Genomic DNA, 16174 nt, shown 5'->3' with positions numbered 1-16174 from the left:
TTTGTTATTTGTGTAAAAATCGGCTTATGTAATGATGATTGGCATTACAAAATCAAACCTCGATTGTCTCCTTTAAAATTCAAAGTAAACATAATTCAATGCAATATCCATCGAAAACATTTTGTTGGTTTCTAAGTTTTTCTCGTTGGTGTTCATATTAGATATGTCAATGACCCTATATATAGATCAACTCACATTCAATACATTATTTTTGGTGAGTCATCAAAAGCTTTTTTGCATAATATTAACGTTGTAACCAAACCTTTGTTCAAAACTCAAAAGGATTAAGCTGGCCAATCAAATTGTACTTCATTTAAATTATAACCATTACCATTAAATTGTGTCAACTCATTTTAATTGTGATTATATTTCAAGAAAATATATCTGAGTCAAAACAAAACAAAAAATGATTACATCCTTAAATATATTTATCTTAAAAGATAAAGAGGTAAGTGGTTTAATTATAGGGTAAAGGATCCAAAATATCTTAGGCCATGTAAAATGAAATAACTTTGTTATTTGTGTAAAAATCGGCTTATGTAATGATTGGCATTCGTAAGTGTTCCTCCTTGTCTCCTACTTAAGAATTCAAAGGTCACCTTTGGATGTTATTTTTGGAGCTCTTGTGTCAATTGTTTCTATTCCTCAATTAGATCGTCTTTAGCACTCATATCTATAGCCTCAACTAAATTATTCCTAAAAATTGATTATGTCACAAGTGACGTTAATTGGTTGACCAATGATTATCCCATAAGATGCACATTTGAAACCTTTGTTCGATCAGAAAAAGAGAGAAACGATATAAACATAAAAATGATGCTCTATCTTATTTCTACTTCCGTAATTATCAAAGTGGCTCAATTCTACTATTAATGGGCTAACGACAACAACTAAAGGACAAATTTAGACTCTACTCAAAGTCTAGAATAAAATTTGCTCGCTGACATCGAAGGTAAATACTTATCTACATCGTTGTATATACTAAACCAAACAATCTAATATTGGTTGTTAAAAGTTTTGATGGAAAAATACACATCACTTAACTATAGTTTAGCAGATGTTTCCATGTGGTTCGATGGAATGTGAGTTTGTTCGACCATTTTTTTGTTTTTGATACACTTGCTTTTGATTTGAGTAATAATTGAGAAAGCACCTTCTCGAAAAAGACAAAAGTTTATTGATAGGTGTATATATGCGTGCAGTTTGGTGCATATATCAAATAAATGTTCTATGCTCTTATATTTCTACTATTTAAAAAGTTGTATATATCAAATAAATGTTCTATGCTCTTATATTTCTACTACTAATAGCATGTTTATCAATAACAACAACAACAACAATAATAATAATAATAATATAATAATAATAAAAGGTTTATAGTAAATATAGATTTTTTTTTTTTTTTTTAAAGGACAAATGAGACGCTCCCAGAAGAAAGAGGAGATGAGCCGTTAAAGGTAGCTCCTTCAAATCGGACGGCAGAGATTGACGAAATATTCTTTTCCAATTTGATTCTAACGGTTAGATGAATCATGAATTCAAAAACTTGGGTATCCCACCATAAATTCAATTCAAACCCCATTGTGACCGTTCAAGAATAACAATTCATTCCCAAAATCCCTTTTCTCTGCACTTCACTTTGCCCAAATCTAAACATCCTTCCTTCTTCACTAATTTCACAGTCACCGATAATAATGGATGGTACTCTTTCTCTTTCTTTCTATACTGAGATGGATGTATATGTATATAATAGTAGTTTTCAAGTGTTTTCTATATATGAACTTCAAATTTCTGTATTTTTTTCAGATCGAACCCTAGAAAAGCTATGCGATAATTTTGATCACGCAGTCACCATCTCAAATGGGGGTTCGTTTACCCTCTTCAGTGGATTCTTTTTTTTTTTTTTTTAAATTTACTTTTTTAGTAATGGTAATGAATATTTGATTGATTTTGTTTCAGGTGAAACCCTAGAATCTTCTTCTACTGTTGATGGAGGTTGGTCCTCTTGTTTAATATTTTTGTATACTATTTTATCTGCTTCAAGAAAGGTCAATTGAGTGTAATCTTGTGAATTTTATTTGACAGCGGAATGATTTGTATTTTTTTCAAAAACCTTTATATTGGATGAGTCAACTGATAGTGCCAAGAAATTGTATAAAAGAATGTAACTTCAGATTTCTGTTCTTGTGTTGTAATTGTTTCTACATGACTCAAGTCAATAATTTGGAAATATTTAATGTTTATTTTCGTGTGATGAGGATATCTAAAAGATTTCGGTTAGCTGTTGTGTTAACTCTGTTAGGTTCTTTGATGTTTGAACATTTAAAATGCTGCAGCATTCTTCTTTGTTTGTTACTCAAGAAACTGGTAGCAACTGATATTATTTACCCCCTTGTTATTTGATGGATGTGGAAAAATTTAGGTGGTGGAATTCGGGTGGAATTTTGAGAATGGAATGCTTTATATTTTATTTAAACCTATTTTTTGGATGGTAACTGATAGTGCCAAGAAGTAGTGTAAAAGAATGTAACTTCAGATTTCTGTCCTTGTCCTGTAATTGTTTCTCCATGACTAAGTCAACAGTTTGGAAATATTTTACAAAGTCATGTGATGAGGATAACTAAAAGATTTTGAGTAGCTGTTATGTAACCTCTATACTCAAGAAACTGGCAGCAACTGTAAGAAAGAGCTATTAGTTACCCCCTTGTTATTTGATTAATGTGGAAAAAGTTAGGGTGGCGGAATTTGGGCGGAATTTTGTAATGCCTGATTTACCGTCCTGGATTATGCTTTACAAAATAGACTTTGCTTCTGAATTTCACTATCTTTTCACCAAGACAAATTTATAAAGTTGAGCCCCCTGATTTCACTTAAAGCTATAAAGTGAGCTGGTCTGTAGTGTAGACATTCTCAATGATAGGCTTTGCTTCTTACATTTGTTGGATTTTATTGCCTTTTTGTTCAGTTATAGCTGAAAGAACCTCTGATTCAGCGGATGAGAGTAATGCTTTACGTTGTACCACAGAAGTATGTTCATCAAATCAAGAGCAGTCTCTTCCAATTCTAGAGAAGATTGAAGCTAGCAACAAAGTGCTCGTAAGATGCTAACCACTTCCTGCTAAAATGTATGTTTCAATGGAGATCAAACGAGTTATTATTCATAAATATCCCTTCTTTTTAGGACTTGACAAAAGAACAGGCAGCGTTATGTAATGAAGTCAAGGGCACGAGCGTGGACTCTCTTCCTGGTTCTGAAGCTTCTAATGCTCTTCAGCATACGAGTATGAGCAACATTCTCATATCTGTTTTTTTTTTTTACAGTTGTATGCTAACAGTCTGATCTATTTCTGGTCCTTCATCTGTATCAGGTGTTCAACATGAGCTTCTAAAAAAGAAGTATGATGAAGAGTGCGAACTACTGAAGCAGAAGTATATGGAGGAGTGTATGAACAACATCTCATATCTGGTCTTTTTATACAGTTGTATGCTATCGATTTTGATCTATTTGTGGTCTCTTCGGCTATTTCAGGTGTTCAAAATGAACTTCTAAAAAAGAAGTATGATGAAGAGTGTGAACTACTGAAGAAGAAGTATCTGGAGGAGTGTACTGAAAGAAAACGTCTGTACAATGAAGTGATCGAACTCAAAGGAAATATCAGGGTCTTCTGTAGATGTAGACCTTTAAATGCAGGTGAAATTGCAGATGGATCAACATCTGTGGTTGAATTTGATCCATCTCATGAAAATGAACTGCAGATCAATTGTGCAGGTTCCTCGAAAAAGCAGTTTAAGTTTGATTATGTGTTTAAACCTGAGGATGACCAAGGTGAGTCGATATCTATGATTTGATGTGCGTATCTAAGATTTTTGTGTAAGGAATGTTTCTGCTGCTTATGTAATTTGACTTTTAAATCCTGTAATTTTCTAATGCAGATGTCGTTTTTGCTCAAACAATGCCCATTGTGACCTCAGTTTTGGATGGGTATAATGTCTGCATATTTGCCTATGGACAAACTGGAACAGGGAAGACGTTTACCATGGAAGGGATACCAGAAAACAGGGGAGTCAACTACCGGACTTTAGAGAAGCTATTTAGCTTATCTAGTGAGAGAAGCAGTATCATGAAATATGAGTTGTTTGTCAGCATGTTAGAGGTTTATAATGAGAAGATAAAAGACCTCCTGGTAGACTCGAATCAACCGGCTAAGAAGTAAGTTTTTAATCCCTCTTTATTTTATTGGCTTGGTTCTGCTTTCAAGCTTCTGCAGTTATGACCAAAATGCTGGTTATGGCTAGATAAGAACACCATTCAGGGTCGGCAAATATTCTCTCCCCAGAATTTAAAAGTAAATGTGCTAGATTTTGGAGATCAAAATGGGCATATTTATAAAGTTGATTTCTGATTATATAAGAGTGTTAAACATAATTGACTAAGGTAATAAGTTTCATTCTTATAATAACTCTAAAGATTGATCTCATTAGTATATATATTTTTACAGAAGCTAAAGAGGTAAATAATATCTCTTAAAGAAAAGTTTTTTCTGAAAAACGATACAAAGTAAACTAATTATGTTTCAAGTATTTCTATGTAATCAGAAACAATTTTCATAATTCAGAAAAGGCGCTATGCAAAATAGAATTAGAAAAACAGTGCTTTGCTTAAATGATCATAAGGGCTCCGTTCGAAGAAACTAATAGTCAATTGGTTTGCAGTACAGTGAGGAAAAGTTTGTCAAGTTTAGTGAACCAGAAACTAGAGTTAGTAAACTAGCTTGCAGTACAGTTAGTAAACTAGCTTCTGTTTTTGTTGAGGAAAGAGAATATTTGAGTGTCTGTGTGTTTATGTATTGAAGAAATGATTTTATATTTAAACATGAAACAGGTTGGAGATAAAACAATCTGCAGAGGGAACTCAGGAAGTTCCAGGACTTGTGGAAGCTCGTGTATATGGTACAGAAGAAGTATGGGAGCTGCTCAAGTCCGGAAGTCGGGCTAGATCGGTTGGATCGACTAGTGCTAACGAGCTTAGCAGCCGCTCTCACTGGTAAGATTTTAACAACTTTTACTCTGAATTTTACATTCATCTTTCCCTCTCTTCCTTTTACATTTCTCCTGCCGATGCCTTAGTTTATACAAATTTAAAAGAATTTAGTTTTACAATCCACTATTAGGTCTTATCAATGAAGAATCACACTTTCTTTGTCACTTTTACCTTAGCTTACTGCGGGTGACTATTGTGGGAGACAACTTGATTAATGGCCAGAGGACTAGGAGCCACCTTTGGCTTGTTGACCTTGCTGGCAGTGAGCGTGTGGGACGGATAGCAGTTGAAGGTGAGAGGTTGAAAGAGTCACAATTCATAAACAAGTCACTGTCTGCACTTGGGGATGTCATTTCTGCACTAGCCTCTAAGACATCTCACATTCCATACAGGTATTTCTCCCCTTCCATTTGCGCATGTGTTACCCCACTTAGGTACTATTTTTCCGTTAAATAACATTGGGTCCCTCTGCACAACAGGAATTCAAAGCTCACTCATATGCTGCAGAGCTCTCTGGGTAAGACTCTTTAAAGCATCCGGATTATCAGATATTACTGAATTTTGTGATAAGAGTCCCTTCAAAATGTTAAGCAAAGTGTTTAAATTCCAAATAAGCTTGATGAAACAGCAAGTTAATCCTCTCAACATGATTGTTTATCATTTTCTTAGATTAACTGAATTATCTCATACGAACATGAATTGCAGGAGGAGATTGCAAAGCGGTCATGTTTGTCCAAATCAGCCCTAATAACTCAGATTTGGGAGAGACTCTATGCTCACTGAATTTTGCAAGTCGAGTCCGAGGAGTTGAGCATGGCCCGGCTCGCAAACAGACAGACCTTGCAGAGCTCATGAAGCATAAACTACTGGTAGTTATACAACCACCTCTTTCAATGAACATTTGATAGTTATAAACAAACAGCTAACGATGTTGTGATGTACATAAACAGGCAGAAAAAGCTAAGCATGATGAGAAGGAAACCAAAAAATTACAGGACAGTTTGCAGTCACTGCAGCTGAGACTTGCTACCAGAGAACAGATGTGCAGAAGTCTTCAGGATAAGGTAGGAAAGAGAGTATCTTCCTTCTTCCATGGCATTTCTTAAAAACTTTCTGGTAGTTTCACATTTACAGTGTAGCCACATTCTAAGCTTAAGCTTTTGCGAGTCTTGATTCTGAAAGAGCTAAGTCTTTTCAATTTCCCAACAGGTTCGTGATCTTGAAAACCAATTGGCAGAGGAGAGGAAAATACGTCTAAAACAGGAAAGCAAGGCTTTAGCTGGAGGTTCTCGTGAGTTCACCGCCTCATCATATTTAAGCCAACCACAGAAGATAACAACAGAGAAGAAACCACCACTGGCTCCTTCAAAAGCAGTGAGACTGCCACTAAGAAAAATCAGCAATTTTGTGCCCCCACCATCCCCTCTTCCTCGACCTCCTGCAAAAGCCAGGAAGTCCTTTGTGCCAGTGGCATCACATGACAAGGAAAATATAGCAAGACCATCTATGACAAAGGCAATTGTGAAACCAAGGCGAGGATCTATTATTGCAGTTAGACCACCACCTCAAGGAACAAACCAGGTTTTGCAGCCCAAAAGACGGGCTTCTATTGCAACCCTTCGCCCTGAGTCCAGCATGTCGACTTTCAATAACTCTGCTGTTCGACCAAGGAATGACCGTTTCGTTGGTCGGCAATCATTTGTTTGGGATCCACAAAGAATGTGGCGGACATCAAGAGCGCTTTCTCCAATACCTCAGGTGAAGGAAACATCTGTTGCTACACCCATAGGGGCAACCCCAGTTGGTTCACGAAGCAGTAAATTCATGGGAAGTCCTCCTTCACAAGCACCAGGTTCATGGAGGCCCAAGCATCCAACAGTTGTTGCATTAAAGAAGCAATTGGTGTGGAGTCCTCTGAAGAAGGCCGCGAGAAGTAGCAATAGGAAGTCCTTCCTTTCTTCTTAATGATGCCCTGAGTATAGATTTCTTTAGTTCTTTCCCCTCCTTGATTTTAATTGCACAGTGTATGCATCTTGCTTACTGTTATGAGCTACTCTCTTGCTTATGGTCAATCCCCATCCTTTCTTTAGTAGGGTAGAGCTAACCATAAGAATTGATGATTGTGTTTTTTGATATGTGCATTATAAGAGATAGATATCATGTTCAGTAGTACAGCTTAGCCATAAGATTTGCTGATTGATCATTGTGTTTATTCATGTAGCTTAGCCATAAGATTTGCTGATTTATCATTGTGTTTTTTCATGTGTCTTTATAAGATATCCTGTCCGGATTGGTAGGCTCTATTCCAGGGAAATTGCATTGCTGCATATATCAAGATCTAAGCACATAGAGGAACTTCTAGCTCAACTTTGGTTCGGAATTATTCAAATTATTTGGAAAATGCAAGTAAAAGGAAAAGCGGGTAATTAAAACAAATGAGTGTTTTTCGTACTTCAAATTTACTGGGGTTACTGTGTAATTTCGAACAAGGTCCTTAAAAGAAGGGATCACATTGAATTTAAAGGCAAAACATATCAGCCAGATGGAAGGGGTAGCTAAGTATTGGAATTAATTACTTGTGGATTTGCCTGCCTTCTTTTTGGTTTAGGATTCCTGTACCTTTTTGGTTTCGGATTCCTGTACCCGTATTGGAGGACGATTAATTCGGATTCGCCCTAGAAAATACATTTAAGGATGAGGAAACACTTACTGCCCCATCACAACATTTGGTGGTGATTTTCTTCCTGCCTTCATATTGTCAATGGACGGCCTTTTACTCAGCAGAATACTGAAAACACAAAAGTAACCTGCTGGAGTAACCAAATCCAGTACTAAAATTCAATTGGTATCATGATACGGAATTAATCAATTCAACAAAATAAACATTGATAAATAATGCTAGTAGATGCATATTGAAGGGGGTGTTCTTTATGGTACTCGTATTGCTCGATTACTAAAAGTTTATCTCACGTGATATTTTATGTCCAAATCAATAGATGCGTCTTCACTTCCTCGAATACTTCATTTCGGTCTTCTCTTCATTTCCTTAGTCTCAAGACACTGAAAACCATCTTTTGCCATAGATAAATAATACTTTTTTCATCTTAATTGAAGTGTAGTTTGACTAGACATGAAGTTAAAGAAATAAAGAGAAACTTTTGAATTTTATGTGTCAAAATTAAGAATGTGTGTAATGTACTAAAATGTTTTTTGAGTCTTGTGACTATAAATTTGTCGTTTAGGATGTTTGAATTGTCAACTTTCTAAAAATTAAAAAAGCCACTCTTTTAAGCACAAACTAAAAGGAAATTAATAAGACACTTAAATGTGGACGGAGGGAGTACTAGGAATTTTTCCGGAACAACAAAAATTAGAATAGCAAGTAATTTTGGCATTCGAAGAAACACAATAGAGGGGCGTTCGTGTAAATTTCTTATTCCATCTTTTTTTCAAAAAGAAATTGCCTTTCACCTTTTTCCCTCCTCTCTCTCTCTCTTCCTTTCTCTACAGTAACGATCGACTGAAACAAACAAACCACAAAAATCATTCTGTTTCCACTCCCAATAACACACAGACACACACACACTCTCTCTCTCTCTCTCTCTCTTCTTCGTTTCAAAAGAGATGAATTCCGTCACTCATCGTTTTCTCTTCCTTTAATAAACCCTAGAACTTCCAATTCCTTCACGATGCAAGATATATTCGGATCAGTTCGTCGATCACTGGTGTTCCGAACACCGAATACCGACGTTGCAGATGACGGTAATCATCTAGTTGAGAAGATCAATTCCTGTCTTCGAAACTCCAGAGTTTTCTCCAAGCTCTCGCCACCACCGCGTGCGTTGCCGTCAACCGCCGTTAAAGATGGCGGTGACGCTGCTGTGCGTCCTATACGTTGGAGAAAAGGAGAAATGATAGGATGTGGTGCTTTTGGACAGGTTTATATGGGAATGAATCTCGATTCTGGTGAACTTCTCGCCGTCAAACAGGTCCTTATCCAAACTACTTACTACTACTACTTTTTTTTTTGGGGAAATTACAGACAAGTACCATTTGGCTATCGATTTTACATAATATATGTACACAGTGTGTCAGTAGTGTATAGTTTATTATACCTATAATATACATACCTATACACTATCTATACAGTCAAATTTTGTAGGTAGTCTATACTTAAGCCATGTTTGGTAAATTAGATGGCCGAGGGATATATTTATGTAAGTTTCGCTTTTTTTTTTCTTTGTTTGGACTGCCATTTTGTTGATCTTAGTGGAATTCCTAGGTATTTTGTTTTTTTCCTGAAGAGTGATCCTGAAAGTGTTTTCGATTTGTTATGTTTTTTCTTCAGGTTATGATAGCTGCAAACAGTGCTTCAAAGGAGAAAGCTCAGGTTGGAATTGACATTGACATACTTTTTGTTTTTTCCTTCCATACTAGTGGTCGTAGCATTACTCCTGTAGTTGATTGTCCTTCTATTCCTATTACTATCTGCTGCTTCTTGTACTTCGATTAGCGTATTATTTTGTTGTAATTACTGTTCAGAATGTTATGTCATGCTTTCTGTAGTATTTTGCCATGGCTTCTTCATTTCCGTTACTTCCTTTTCTGAACTGCTTTGAACTGTTTTTCCTTGAGCCGAGGGTCTACCGGAAAGAACCTCTCTACCTTCAAGGTAGGGGTAAGGTCTGCGTACACTCTACCTTCCCAAACCCCACTTGGTGGGATTACATTGGGTATGTTATTGTTGTTGTATACTTTTTGTTTTTTCCAGAAGTTGTAATGATATAATTACTAATTCTATTGGTTGCATTGAATGCCTGAATCGAAGATGTTAAAAGACATAAGTTTAATTGGTTAGATTGTTACGCTGTTTGATTATACAAATGTTTGATGGTTATACTTTCAATCTCTGCTGCTCTTTTCTCTCAAGTTGGAAATCATTCATTATGAAGTTAAAAGTCTGCTAGAGTAGTTGAATTGTTATACAATGAAGCTGCCTTCTCATAGTAGTTTCCTGTTGCCAGTGTCTTTTACTTATATTTAGTTTGAGTATACTTTAGCTTTTCTTTTCTACGCTTTCCATTGATGAATGTGTCTTCAGTTCATTAGCTATTCTCTTGTTTACTTGTAGTGATCGACATTGTGTAAAGGAGATGTTTCTATGATAGCTATGTGAAGATGGAAGGTTGTTATATTGAATCTGAGGGCTTAAGACATCTTGACAGACTGTTGTATATCTACATTTTTTAGATGTGTTAGTTTCTAATTTGGCTACCGTCTGATACATTCTTCTGGTTTTTTATTGTCCTGATTAGGCCCATGTTAAGGAGCTTGAGGAGGAAGTCAAGCTTCTCAAGAATCTCTCCCATCCGCATATTGTTGTAAGTAATCCTTGACTCCTGTCTGGGTAATTGTTTGTCCATGAAATACTCAATTGCTATATTGTGTTTTCAGAGATATCTTGGAATTGTGAGAGAAGAAGACACATTAAATATTTTGCTGGAATTTGTACCTGGTGGATCTATATCATCCCTTTTAGGCAAATTTGGATCTTTCCCCGAGCCCGTAAGTTCATTGTCGGTCTTGTTTTCCCACCCTCTTTCGATGTATAATTCATTTGATTGAGTGTCTCTATCTAACACTATCTTCGGTAGTAGGTTATAAGAACGTACACTAAGCAACTGCTCCTAGGACTGGATTATCTTCACAAGAATGGAATCATGCATAGAGATATTAAGGTATCTTGTTTCCTTTCTTTTCTTTCTATTAAAGTATGACCAATAATAATCTCGTGTATTAATTTGGGTTCAGGGGGCTAATATCCTTGTTGATAACAAAGGTTGCATAAAAGTGGCTGACTTTGGGGCATCAAAGAAGGTTGTTGAACTGGTATGTTCACCATCCATTCTCAATCTATATTTGTCTCGTTTAGTTTGGATGTAATGAAGAGGATATTGATGAAACATGTTTACATTAGGCTACTGTATCAGGTGCCAAGTCCATGAAGGGCACACCATACTGGATGGCTCCTGAGGTCATTCGTCAAACCGGTCATAACTTGTAAGAATAATTACCCTTTTTTTGATAAATCTGTAGCTATTTTCTTGTTTGATCTAGAGCGCAAATATTTTACCTATATGTATCACTTCTTTGGATCTCATTTGTTTGTTTTGCTGGTGACTTGGGAAGTGCACTTTTGGTTTCACAATTGGTCTTAGCTCTTGATTTAGTTAGATACTATAAGAATCAATTCAATAATCTGATCATACTTGACCATGTTGCGTTGCTGCAAACTTGATCATGATTCGTGAACTTGAGTTAGTGTTCTCTTGTGCTCAGTCAAATGGCCCCTGCCGTTTCTTACTATTCTCTTTATGGTGAGCCTAACAGTTTCTTCTCTATGATAGAAGAACTTATAGCCTATTTATGCTACTCTCACTCCATACTTCATTTTCTTAAACCTTTCTGCCTCTTCTTTATTTTTAGAAGAATCATCCATTTTTCATTTTTTTTTTTTTTTAATTTTGGAATTCCTGCTCACCTTTTTGTAAAGTTTTTCTTGTTTTGCTTCTTCAATCATAATGGTCCACGCTGGGTCAAAAGTCTGGTTTTATGTCTTTATGTCTACTGCTTTATATTTTCATTCCTTATCCAGTTAATATGCTGATTAGTTTTCTGACAGTTCACTTTGCCACCCTCCTGAGTTATGAACATGCTTTCAGACTCCGTGACACCTTTACTTCTTCTAATACTCTGGTTAATTCCAACTTTAATGTATTTATTGGTCAAAACAAAAAGATAAGTTAGTATTTCAGCTTTTGAATCAAAACTTTCTCTTTATAGTAGAACAAACTTTTTGATGGAAGAGGAGTTTCTCGGTGAAATAACAATTCTTGTTTTTGATTTTGAATTGATTCAGTAAAACCCATTGGAGAAATGGCAATTCTTGTTTTTGACTTTAATGTATGCTTCTGGATCTATTAGCCTTCTCAACATATTCCTTGAATCGATCACTTCAGTATAAGTTCTGCTGGTAATAATTATGTCCTTGTATTATGTATATGAATTTCAGCTCTGCTGATATATGGAGCGTAGGATGTACTGTAATAGAGATGACCACGGGCAAGCCTCCCTGGAGCCAACAGTATCAAGAGGTATGGACTTCATGCAGGTCTTGTTAAATCTATATTTGTATTCCTTTTGGCATATATAAACTGGTTACAATATGCTGGTCCACTCATGCTTTGCGCTGATCTCGTGTTCGTTTTAGGTCGCTGCACTCTTCTATATTGGGACAACAAAAGCTCATCCCCCGATCCCTGAACACGTGTCTGCTGAAGCAAAAGACTTTCTGCTGAAATGTTTACAGAAGTATGTAGTCAACGCTTATCTGACTTTTGACGAAGTCGAATAATAGCACAATAAATCAAACCACCGTGCGGTTTGATGTTCGTACTATACATCGATGTGACACCATATAAAGTTGAAAATATTACTCAATTGGAGGGAATATAGTTTTATATAATATCCTTCTTTACCAAGTTTCTGATATTTGATTGTTCAGAAGTGACCTTGAAAATAGTGATGCTTTCTAAATTATTAGTGTAACCAGTAGATATAATGCTAATTCCTTCACCCTTTATTTGGTTATTGTTTCTGGTATAGTTTCTCCTTCTTTACACCATTAATGAGACTAAGATATGTCACACAGGGAACCAGAGTTAAGGCCATCAGCTAGTGAGTTGTTACAGGTGATTTGATTTGACCTATGACAATCCGTTATCATTTTGTCTCTTGTATTATGCAATAATAAGTTAATTCTTGGATTTATATGTAGCATCCATTTGTCACCGGTGAAGCACAACTATCTCTTCCTGATGGTTCTAGTTCTATGATGGTTAGTTTATCTACATCAATTGGCAATGTAATTAATATTGCTCAGGCACTCACATTCTGAACTTCATTTCTGATAGGGCAAATCTCAAGGTCATTCTTATTCGAGTGGGCATAATGTGAAAAGCGTGTAAGTGCTCTAAGGCTCTCTTTTAGCACAGACTGGATAGTATTTGCATCGTGTAATCTCAAATTCTTAATTGGAATTAAAGCTTACAGTTCCACTACGTAAATGCTTATGTCAACAGATATAGAAAAAGATCGAAATCCTTTGATTTGTAATATAACAACAGCTATGCCTCAACAAGCATGTTGGGGCTGGCTATATGAATTCTTACTATCTATCTCGCTCCATTTAAGCTCATTTTAGTTGCGTAAGCTGGCGTGAACACCATGGAAAAAAAAACAAATAGAAGTAGTGAAAAAAAAAAAAGGTAATGGAAGTTTGTTACATCTTGTACTGATATATAAATCTCTAATAGGATGAAAACACTCCTAGAAAACATTGGACCTAAAGTACACGCACTAACATGACTAATTGCAATCACCCTATATAGATCTTTTTCTTCCATTGTGCTATATTTGTTTGATATTTAGGATATGAAATGGTAACTTAATCAACAAACATGCAACGCATTGAACAGTGCGATGAAGAAATCCTGTAGATTTTGACCTTGAAATTTAAAACCCGTATATTTCTGCTTGTGAAATAGCTTTTGGTTGCATGTTACATGGATAATATGGATTATACATTTCTCTGTTGATTATATGGACTATTAAGCAACTATGTCTAATATCATGATGATGGATTGACAATCAGTGCCGGTTCAGTAGACATCTGCAACTTGGGCACCTTGAATATCTCAACAGAAAATACTGATAACTTGTCGGAGGCTAGAAATATGTGGAGAGGAAACAGTAGTGATGATGACATGTGTCAGATTGATGATACTGATAATTTTCTCTTGGGTGGAGGAACTGTTAAGACGGGGGATGACTTCAATAAGGTATATTAAGCATCTCCGGCCTGCTGCTTTGTTGCTAAAATTATATACATTCACTTGAGTTGATTTCTTCTATATCGTCATGTTAAGTAGAGTTTCAATCCCATTGCTGAGCCCTCGGATGATTGGAGCTGTGATTATGACATGACTCCTCAATCGCGACAAGGGAATACGGATTTAGTTAACAATCAAGAAGGTGGCTTAGGTGCTGGAATTTCACTCACACCTAACAACAATTCTGCAGTTTTTTGTGGTCCTTCCATATCAGAAGATGAGGATGAGCTTACCGAGTCTAAAATCAGAGCCTTCCTGGACGAAAAGGTACCCACTTCTCATGCTGCTTGACATCTCTCTATGAAGAGGCATTATGACATATTTCTAGCTTTGCGTTTAACGTGGTTGTTTTATTTCTATATTAGGCTCTTGAACTAAAGAAACTGCAGACACCTCTGTATGAAGAGTTCTACAACAGTTTGAATCCTTCATACTCTCTACAGTTAGCTGAGGCTACAAGTGATGAAACTACACCAAATTACTTGAAGTTACCCCCGAAAAGTAGGTCACCAAGTCGGGGTCCTATTGGAAGCCCGTCTACAGGAATTGATATGATCAGTAGTCCAAGCCCTGGAAGTAGCAACAAGCGAACATCATGTATTGGCAGCGGAAGCAACCAAGACTATGATGACAGTTCACCGCAGTCTAATGAGCGGAGGCAATCAAATAGTCCAATGTAAGTGTATAAATCAACTTTCTTTTGTCTTGAGTTTTTTTTTCCTGTAATGTGAAGATGTTTTTCTGTTTATAGTGCAAGTTTTAGCGAGATTCAAAGGAAGTGGAAGGAAGAGCTTGACCAAGAGCTTGAAAGAAAGCGAGGTATACTTTTTTGAAATTCCTGATACCAACCTTTCTTAGACGCTTTCAATTCCTAATTATGCTCGGTCGATGTGGGAAAGTCTCTGTCCCTAGGATCGTGCTGCTGCATACTGACTAAAAACTTGCAGATTATCACTTTGAATGGCTACTTACTGTAAGGCATTGGGCTTAGTTTCCAGCGCTAAATTCTGACCTAGTATACCCCCATAGTGATCCCTGTTCAATCTTTAGCTTCACTCTTCTTTTGTCAAAATGGAATACCTTTGAATCTAATACCACTCGTTGGAGAGAAATGTTTAGTCACTTTTCTGGTTCTGAATGATAGAAGATTCTAATTGCGGACTGGGTGCATTATTGGTTGCAGAGATGATGCGTCAAGCTGGTGTGGGAGGAAAAACATCTTCTCCCAAGGATCGAGCTTTGAATCGACAGAGAGAGCGTTCAAGGTTTGCATCTCCAGGAAAGTGACTGTATATTTCTATATCAGCATGCATAGCTCAAGGAAGAGGTTATTTTTTCCACCCTTCTATGAAGCATCATTACTGTATATGTTACCACATTTGGCGACACAGATGCGCTAAAAACTAGTCACAGGGTTGGTCCATGTGCTGTTGTTTTGCTTCCACCTCACAAGCCGACAACAAAATGATATGTTACCACTCGGGATTGATCCTCCTTCCATTATTTTCCTTATATTTTTCTTTTTCTCCCCTTCTCAAGGAAGGGGATGCTGAGTTTATTGTGTGTTCTTGAGTTGTAAAATTCCTTCATGTAGGACAATCAGCATAGGTATGGCAGATTGTAGCCACCTGATATGTCCTGTTCCACTTTCCTGCAATGAGTTGTTTCCAGTTTTATGATTCATATTGAAGCGCAGATGTAATTTGCCTGAAAATTTGTTGCGAGTGCATTTATCTGATCTTTTCTTTTGCAATGTAAAGTTTTACTGATCCAACACTATGGGGGTATTATGAATGTTTATAGAGCCAAAAGCAAAAAATATCTTAAATCTACCCTTGTAGGGATTCTATGAGCTCTAATATATTCTGCATCATGTACTAGTTCTTTACACCAAAAATGAAAATTAAAGCATACAATTCATCTTGTTCATTATGTATACTTTATTTGAGATTTGATATCCCAGGTTAATAAGTATAATATGTGATAAGAGTGTCTATATAGATACTTGGTTAAAGTACAACATGTGCTTAATACCAGAAAGTGGATCTGTTCTGGACCTTGAATTTTGTCTAAATAGGATTCAATTGCTAAACATGCTAGCCATACGTTTACCTCTTATTAACTAGAGTCAAAAATGGATAAACCACTTCTTTACAAATTGAAATTTCCCGAGCTCGCCCAA

General features: G+C 36.3%; 2 protein-coding genes across 2 annotated transcripts; both read left to right on the top strand.

Annotated features, from left to right (window-relative positions):
- The first annotated feature begins 1443 nt into the window (after positions 1–1443).
- Positions 1444–7244, top strand: LOC132064230 (kinesin-like protein KIN-14S). Its single transcript, XM_059457143.1, has 14 exons — positions 1444–1701; positions 1807–1866; positions 1960–1995; positions 2966–3096; positions 3182–3281; positions 3369–3443; positions 3530–3826; positions 3934–4210; positions 4883–5044; positions 5218–5433; positions 5521–5558; positions 5747–5910; positions 5992–6105; positions 6251–7244. Exons 1-14 carry the CDS (start codon positions 1695–1697, stop codon positions 7004–7006), a joined length of 2433 nt encoding a protein of 810 aa, XP_059313126.1. The 5' UTR covers positions 1444–1694; the 3' UTR covers positions 7007–7244.
- A 1417-nt stretch (positions 7245–8661) lies between these two features.
- Positions 8662–15730, top strand: LOC132064229 (mitogen-activated protein kinase kinase kinase NPK1-like). Its single transcript, XM_059457142.1, has 17 exons — positions 8662–9030; positions 9390–9431; positions 10357–10422; positions 10496–10606; positions 10699–10779; positions 10853–10930; positions 11019–11101; positions 12114–12195; positions 12312–12412; positions 12753–12792; positions 12879–12938; positions 13015–13064; positions 13755–13941; positions 14032–14259; positions 14358–14668; positions 14744–14811; positions 15176–15730. Exons 1-17 carry the CDS (start codon positions 8731–8733, stop codon positions 15277–15279), a joined length of 1992 nt encoding a protein of 663 aa, XP_059313125.1. The 5' UTR covers positions 8662–8730; the 3' UTR covers positions 15280–15730.
- The last annotated feature ends 444 nt before the right edge of the window (positions 15731–16174 follow it).

The sequence above is a fragment of the Lycium ferocissimum genome, chromosome 7 (assembly GCF_029784015.1).
Source record: "Lycium ferocissimum isolate CSIRO_LF1 chromosome 7, AGI_CSIRO_Lferr_CH_V1, whole genome shotgun sequence".
In the NCBI taxonomy this organism is placed as follows: Eukaryota; Viridiplantae; Streptophyta; class Magnoliopsida; order Solanales; family Solanaceae; genus Lycium; species Lycium ferocissimum.
The sequence above is the reverse complement of the archived record's forward strand: the minus strand, read 5'-3'. Positions and strand labels throughout refer to the sequence as shown.

Bases quoted from the DNA above. Each gene is read 5' to 3' on its own strand.
- LOC132064230 (XM_059457143.1), top strand. The intron at 5,045-5,217 runs GTAAGATTTTAA...CTTTTACCTTAG, and splicing joins CTTAGCAGCCGCTCTCACTG to CTTACTGCGGGTGACTATTG. The intron at 5,559-5,746 runs GTAAGACTCTTT...CATGAATTGCAG, and splicing joins TATGCTGCAGAGCTCTCTGG to GAGGAGATTGCAAAGCGGTC.
- LOC132064229 (XM_059457142.1), top strand. From the start codon at position 8,731: ATGCAAGATATATTCGGATCAGTTCGTCGATCACTGGTGTTCCGAACA. The intron at 10,607-10,698 runs GTAAGTTCATTG...CTTCGGTAGTAG, and splicing joins TTGGATCTTTCCCCGAGCCC to GTTATAAGAACGTACACTAA. The intron at 12,793-12,878 runs GTGATTTGATTT...ATTTATATGTAG, and splicing joins CAGCTAGTGAGTTGTTACAG to CATCCATTTGTCACCGGTGA.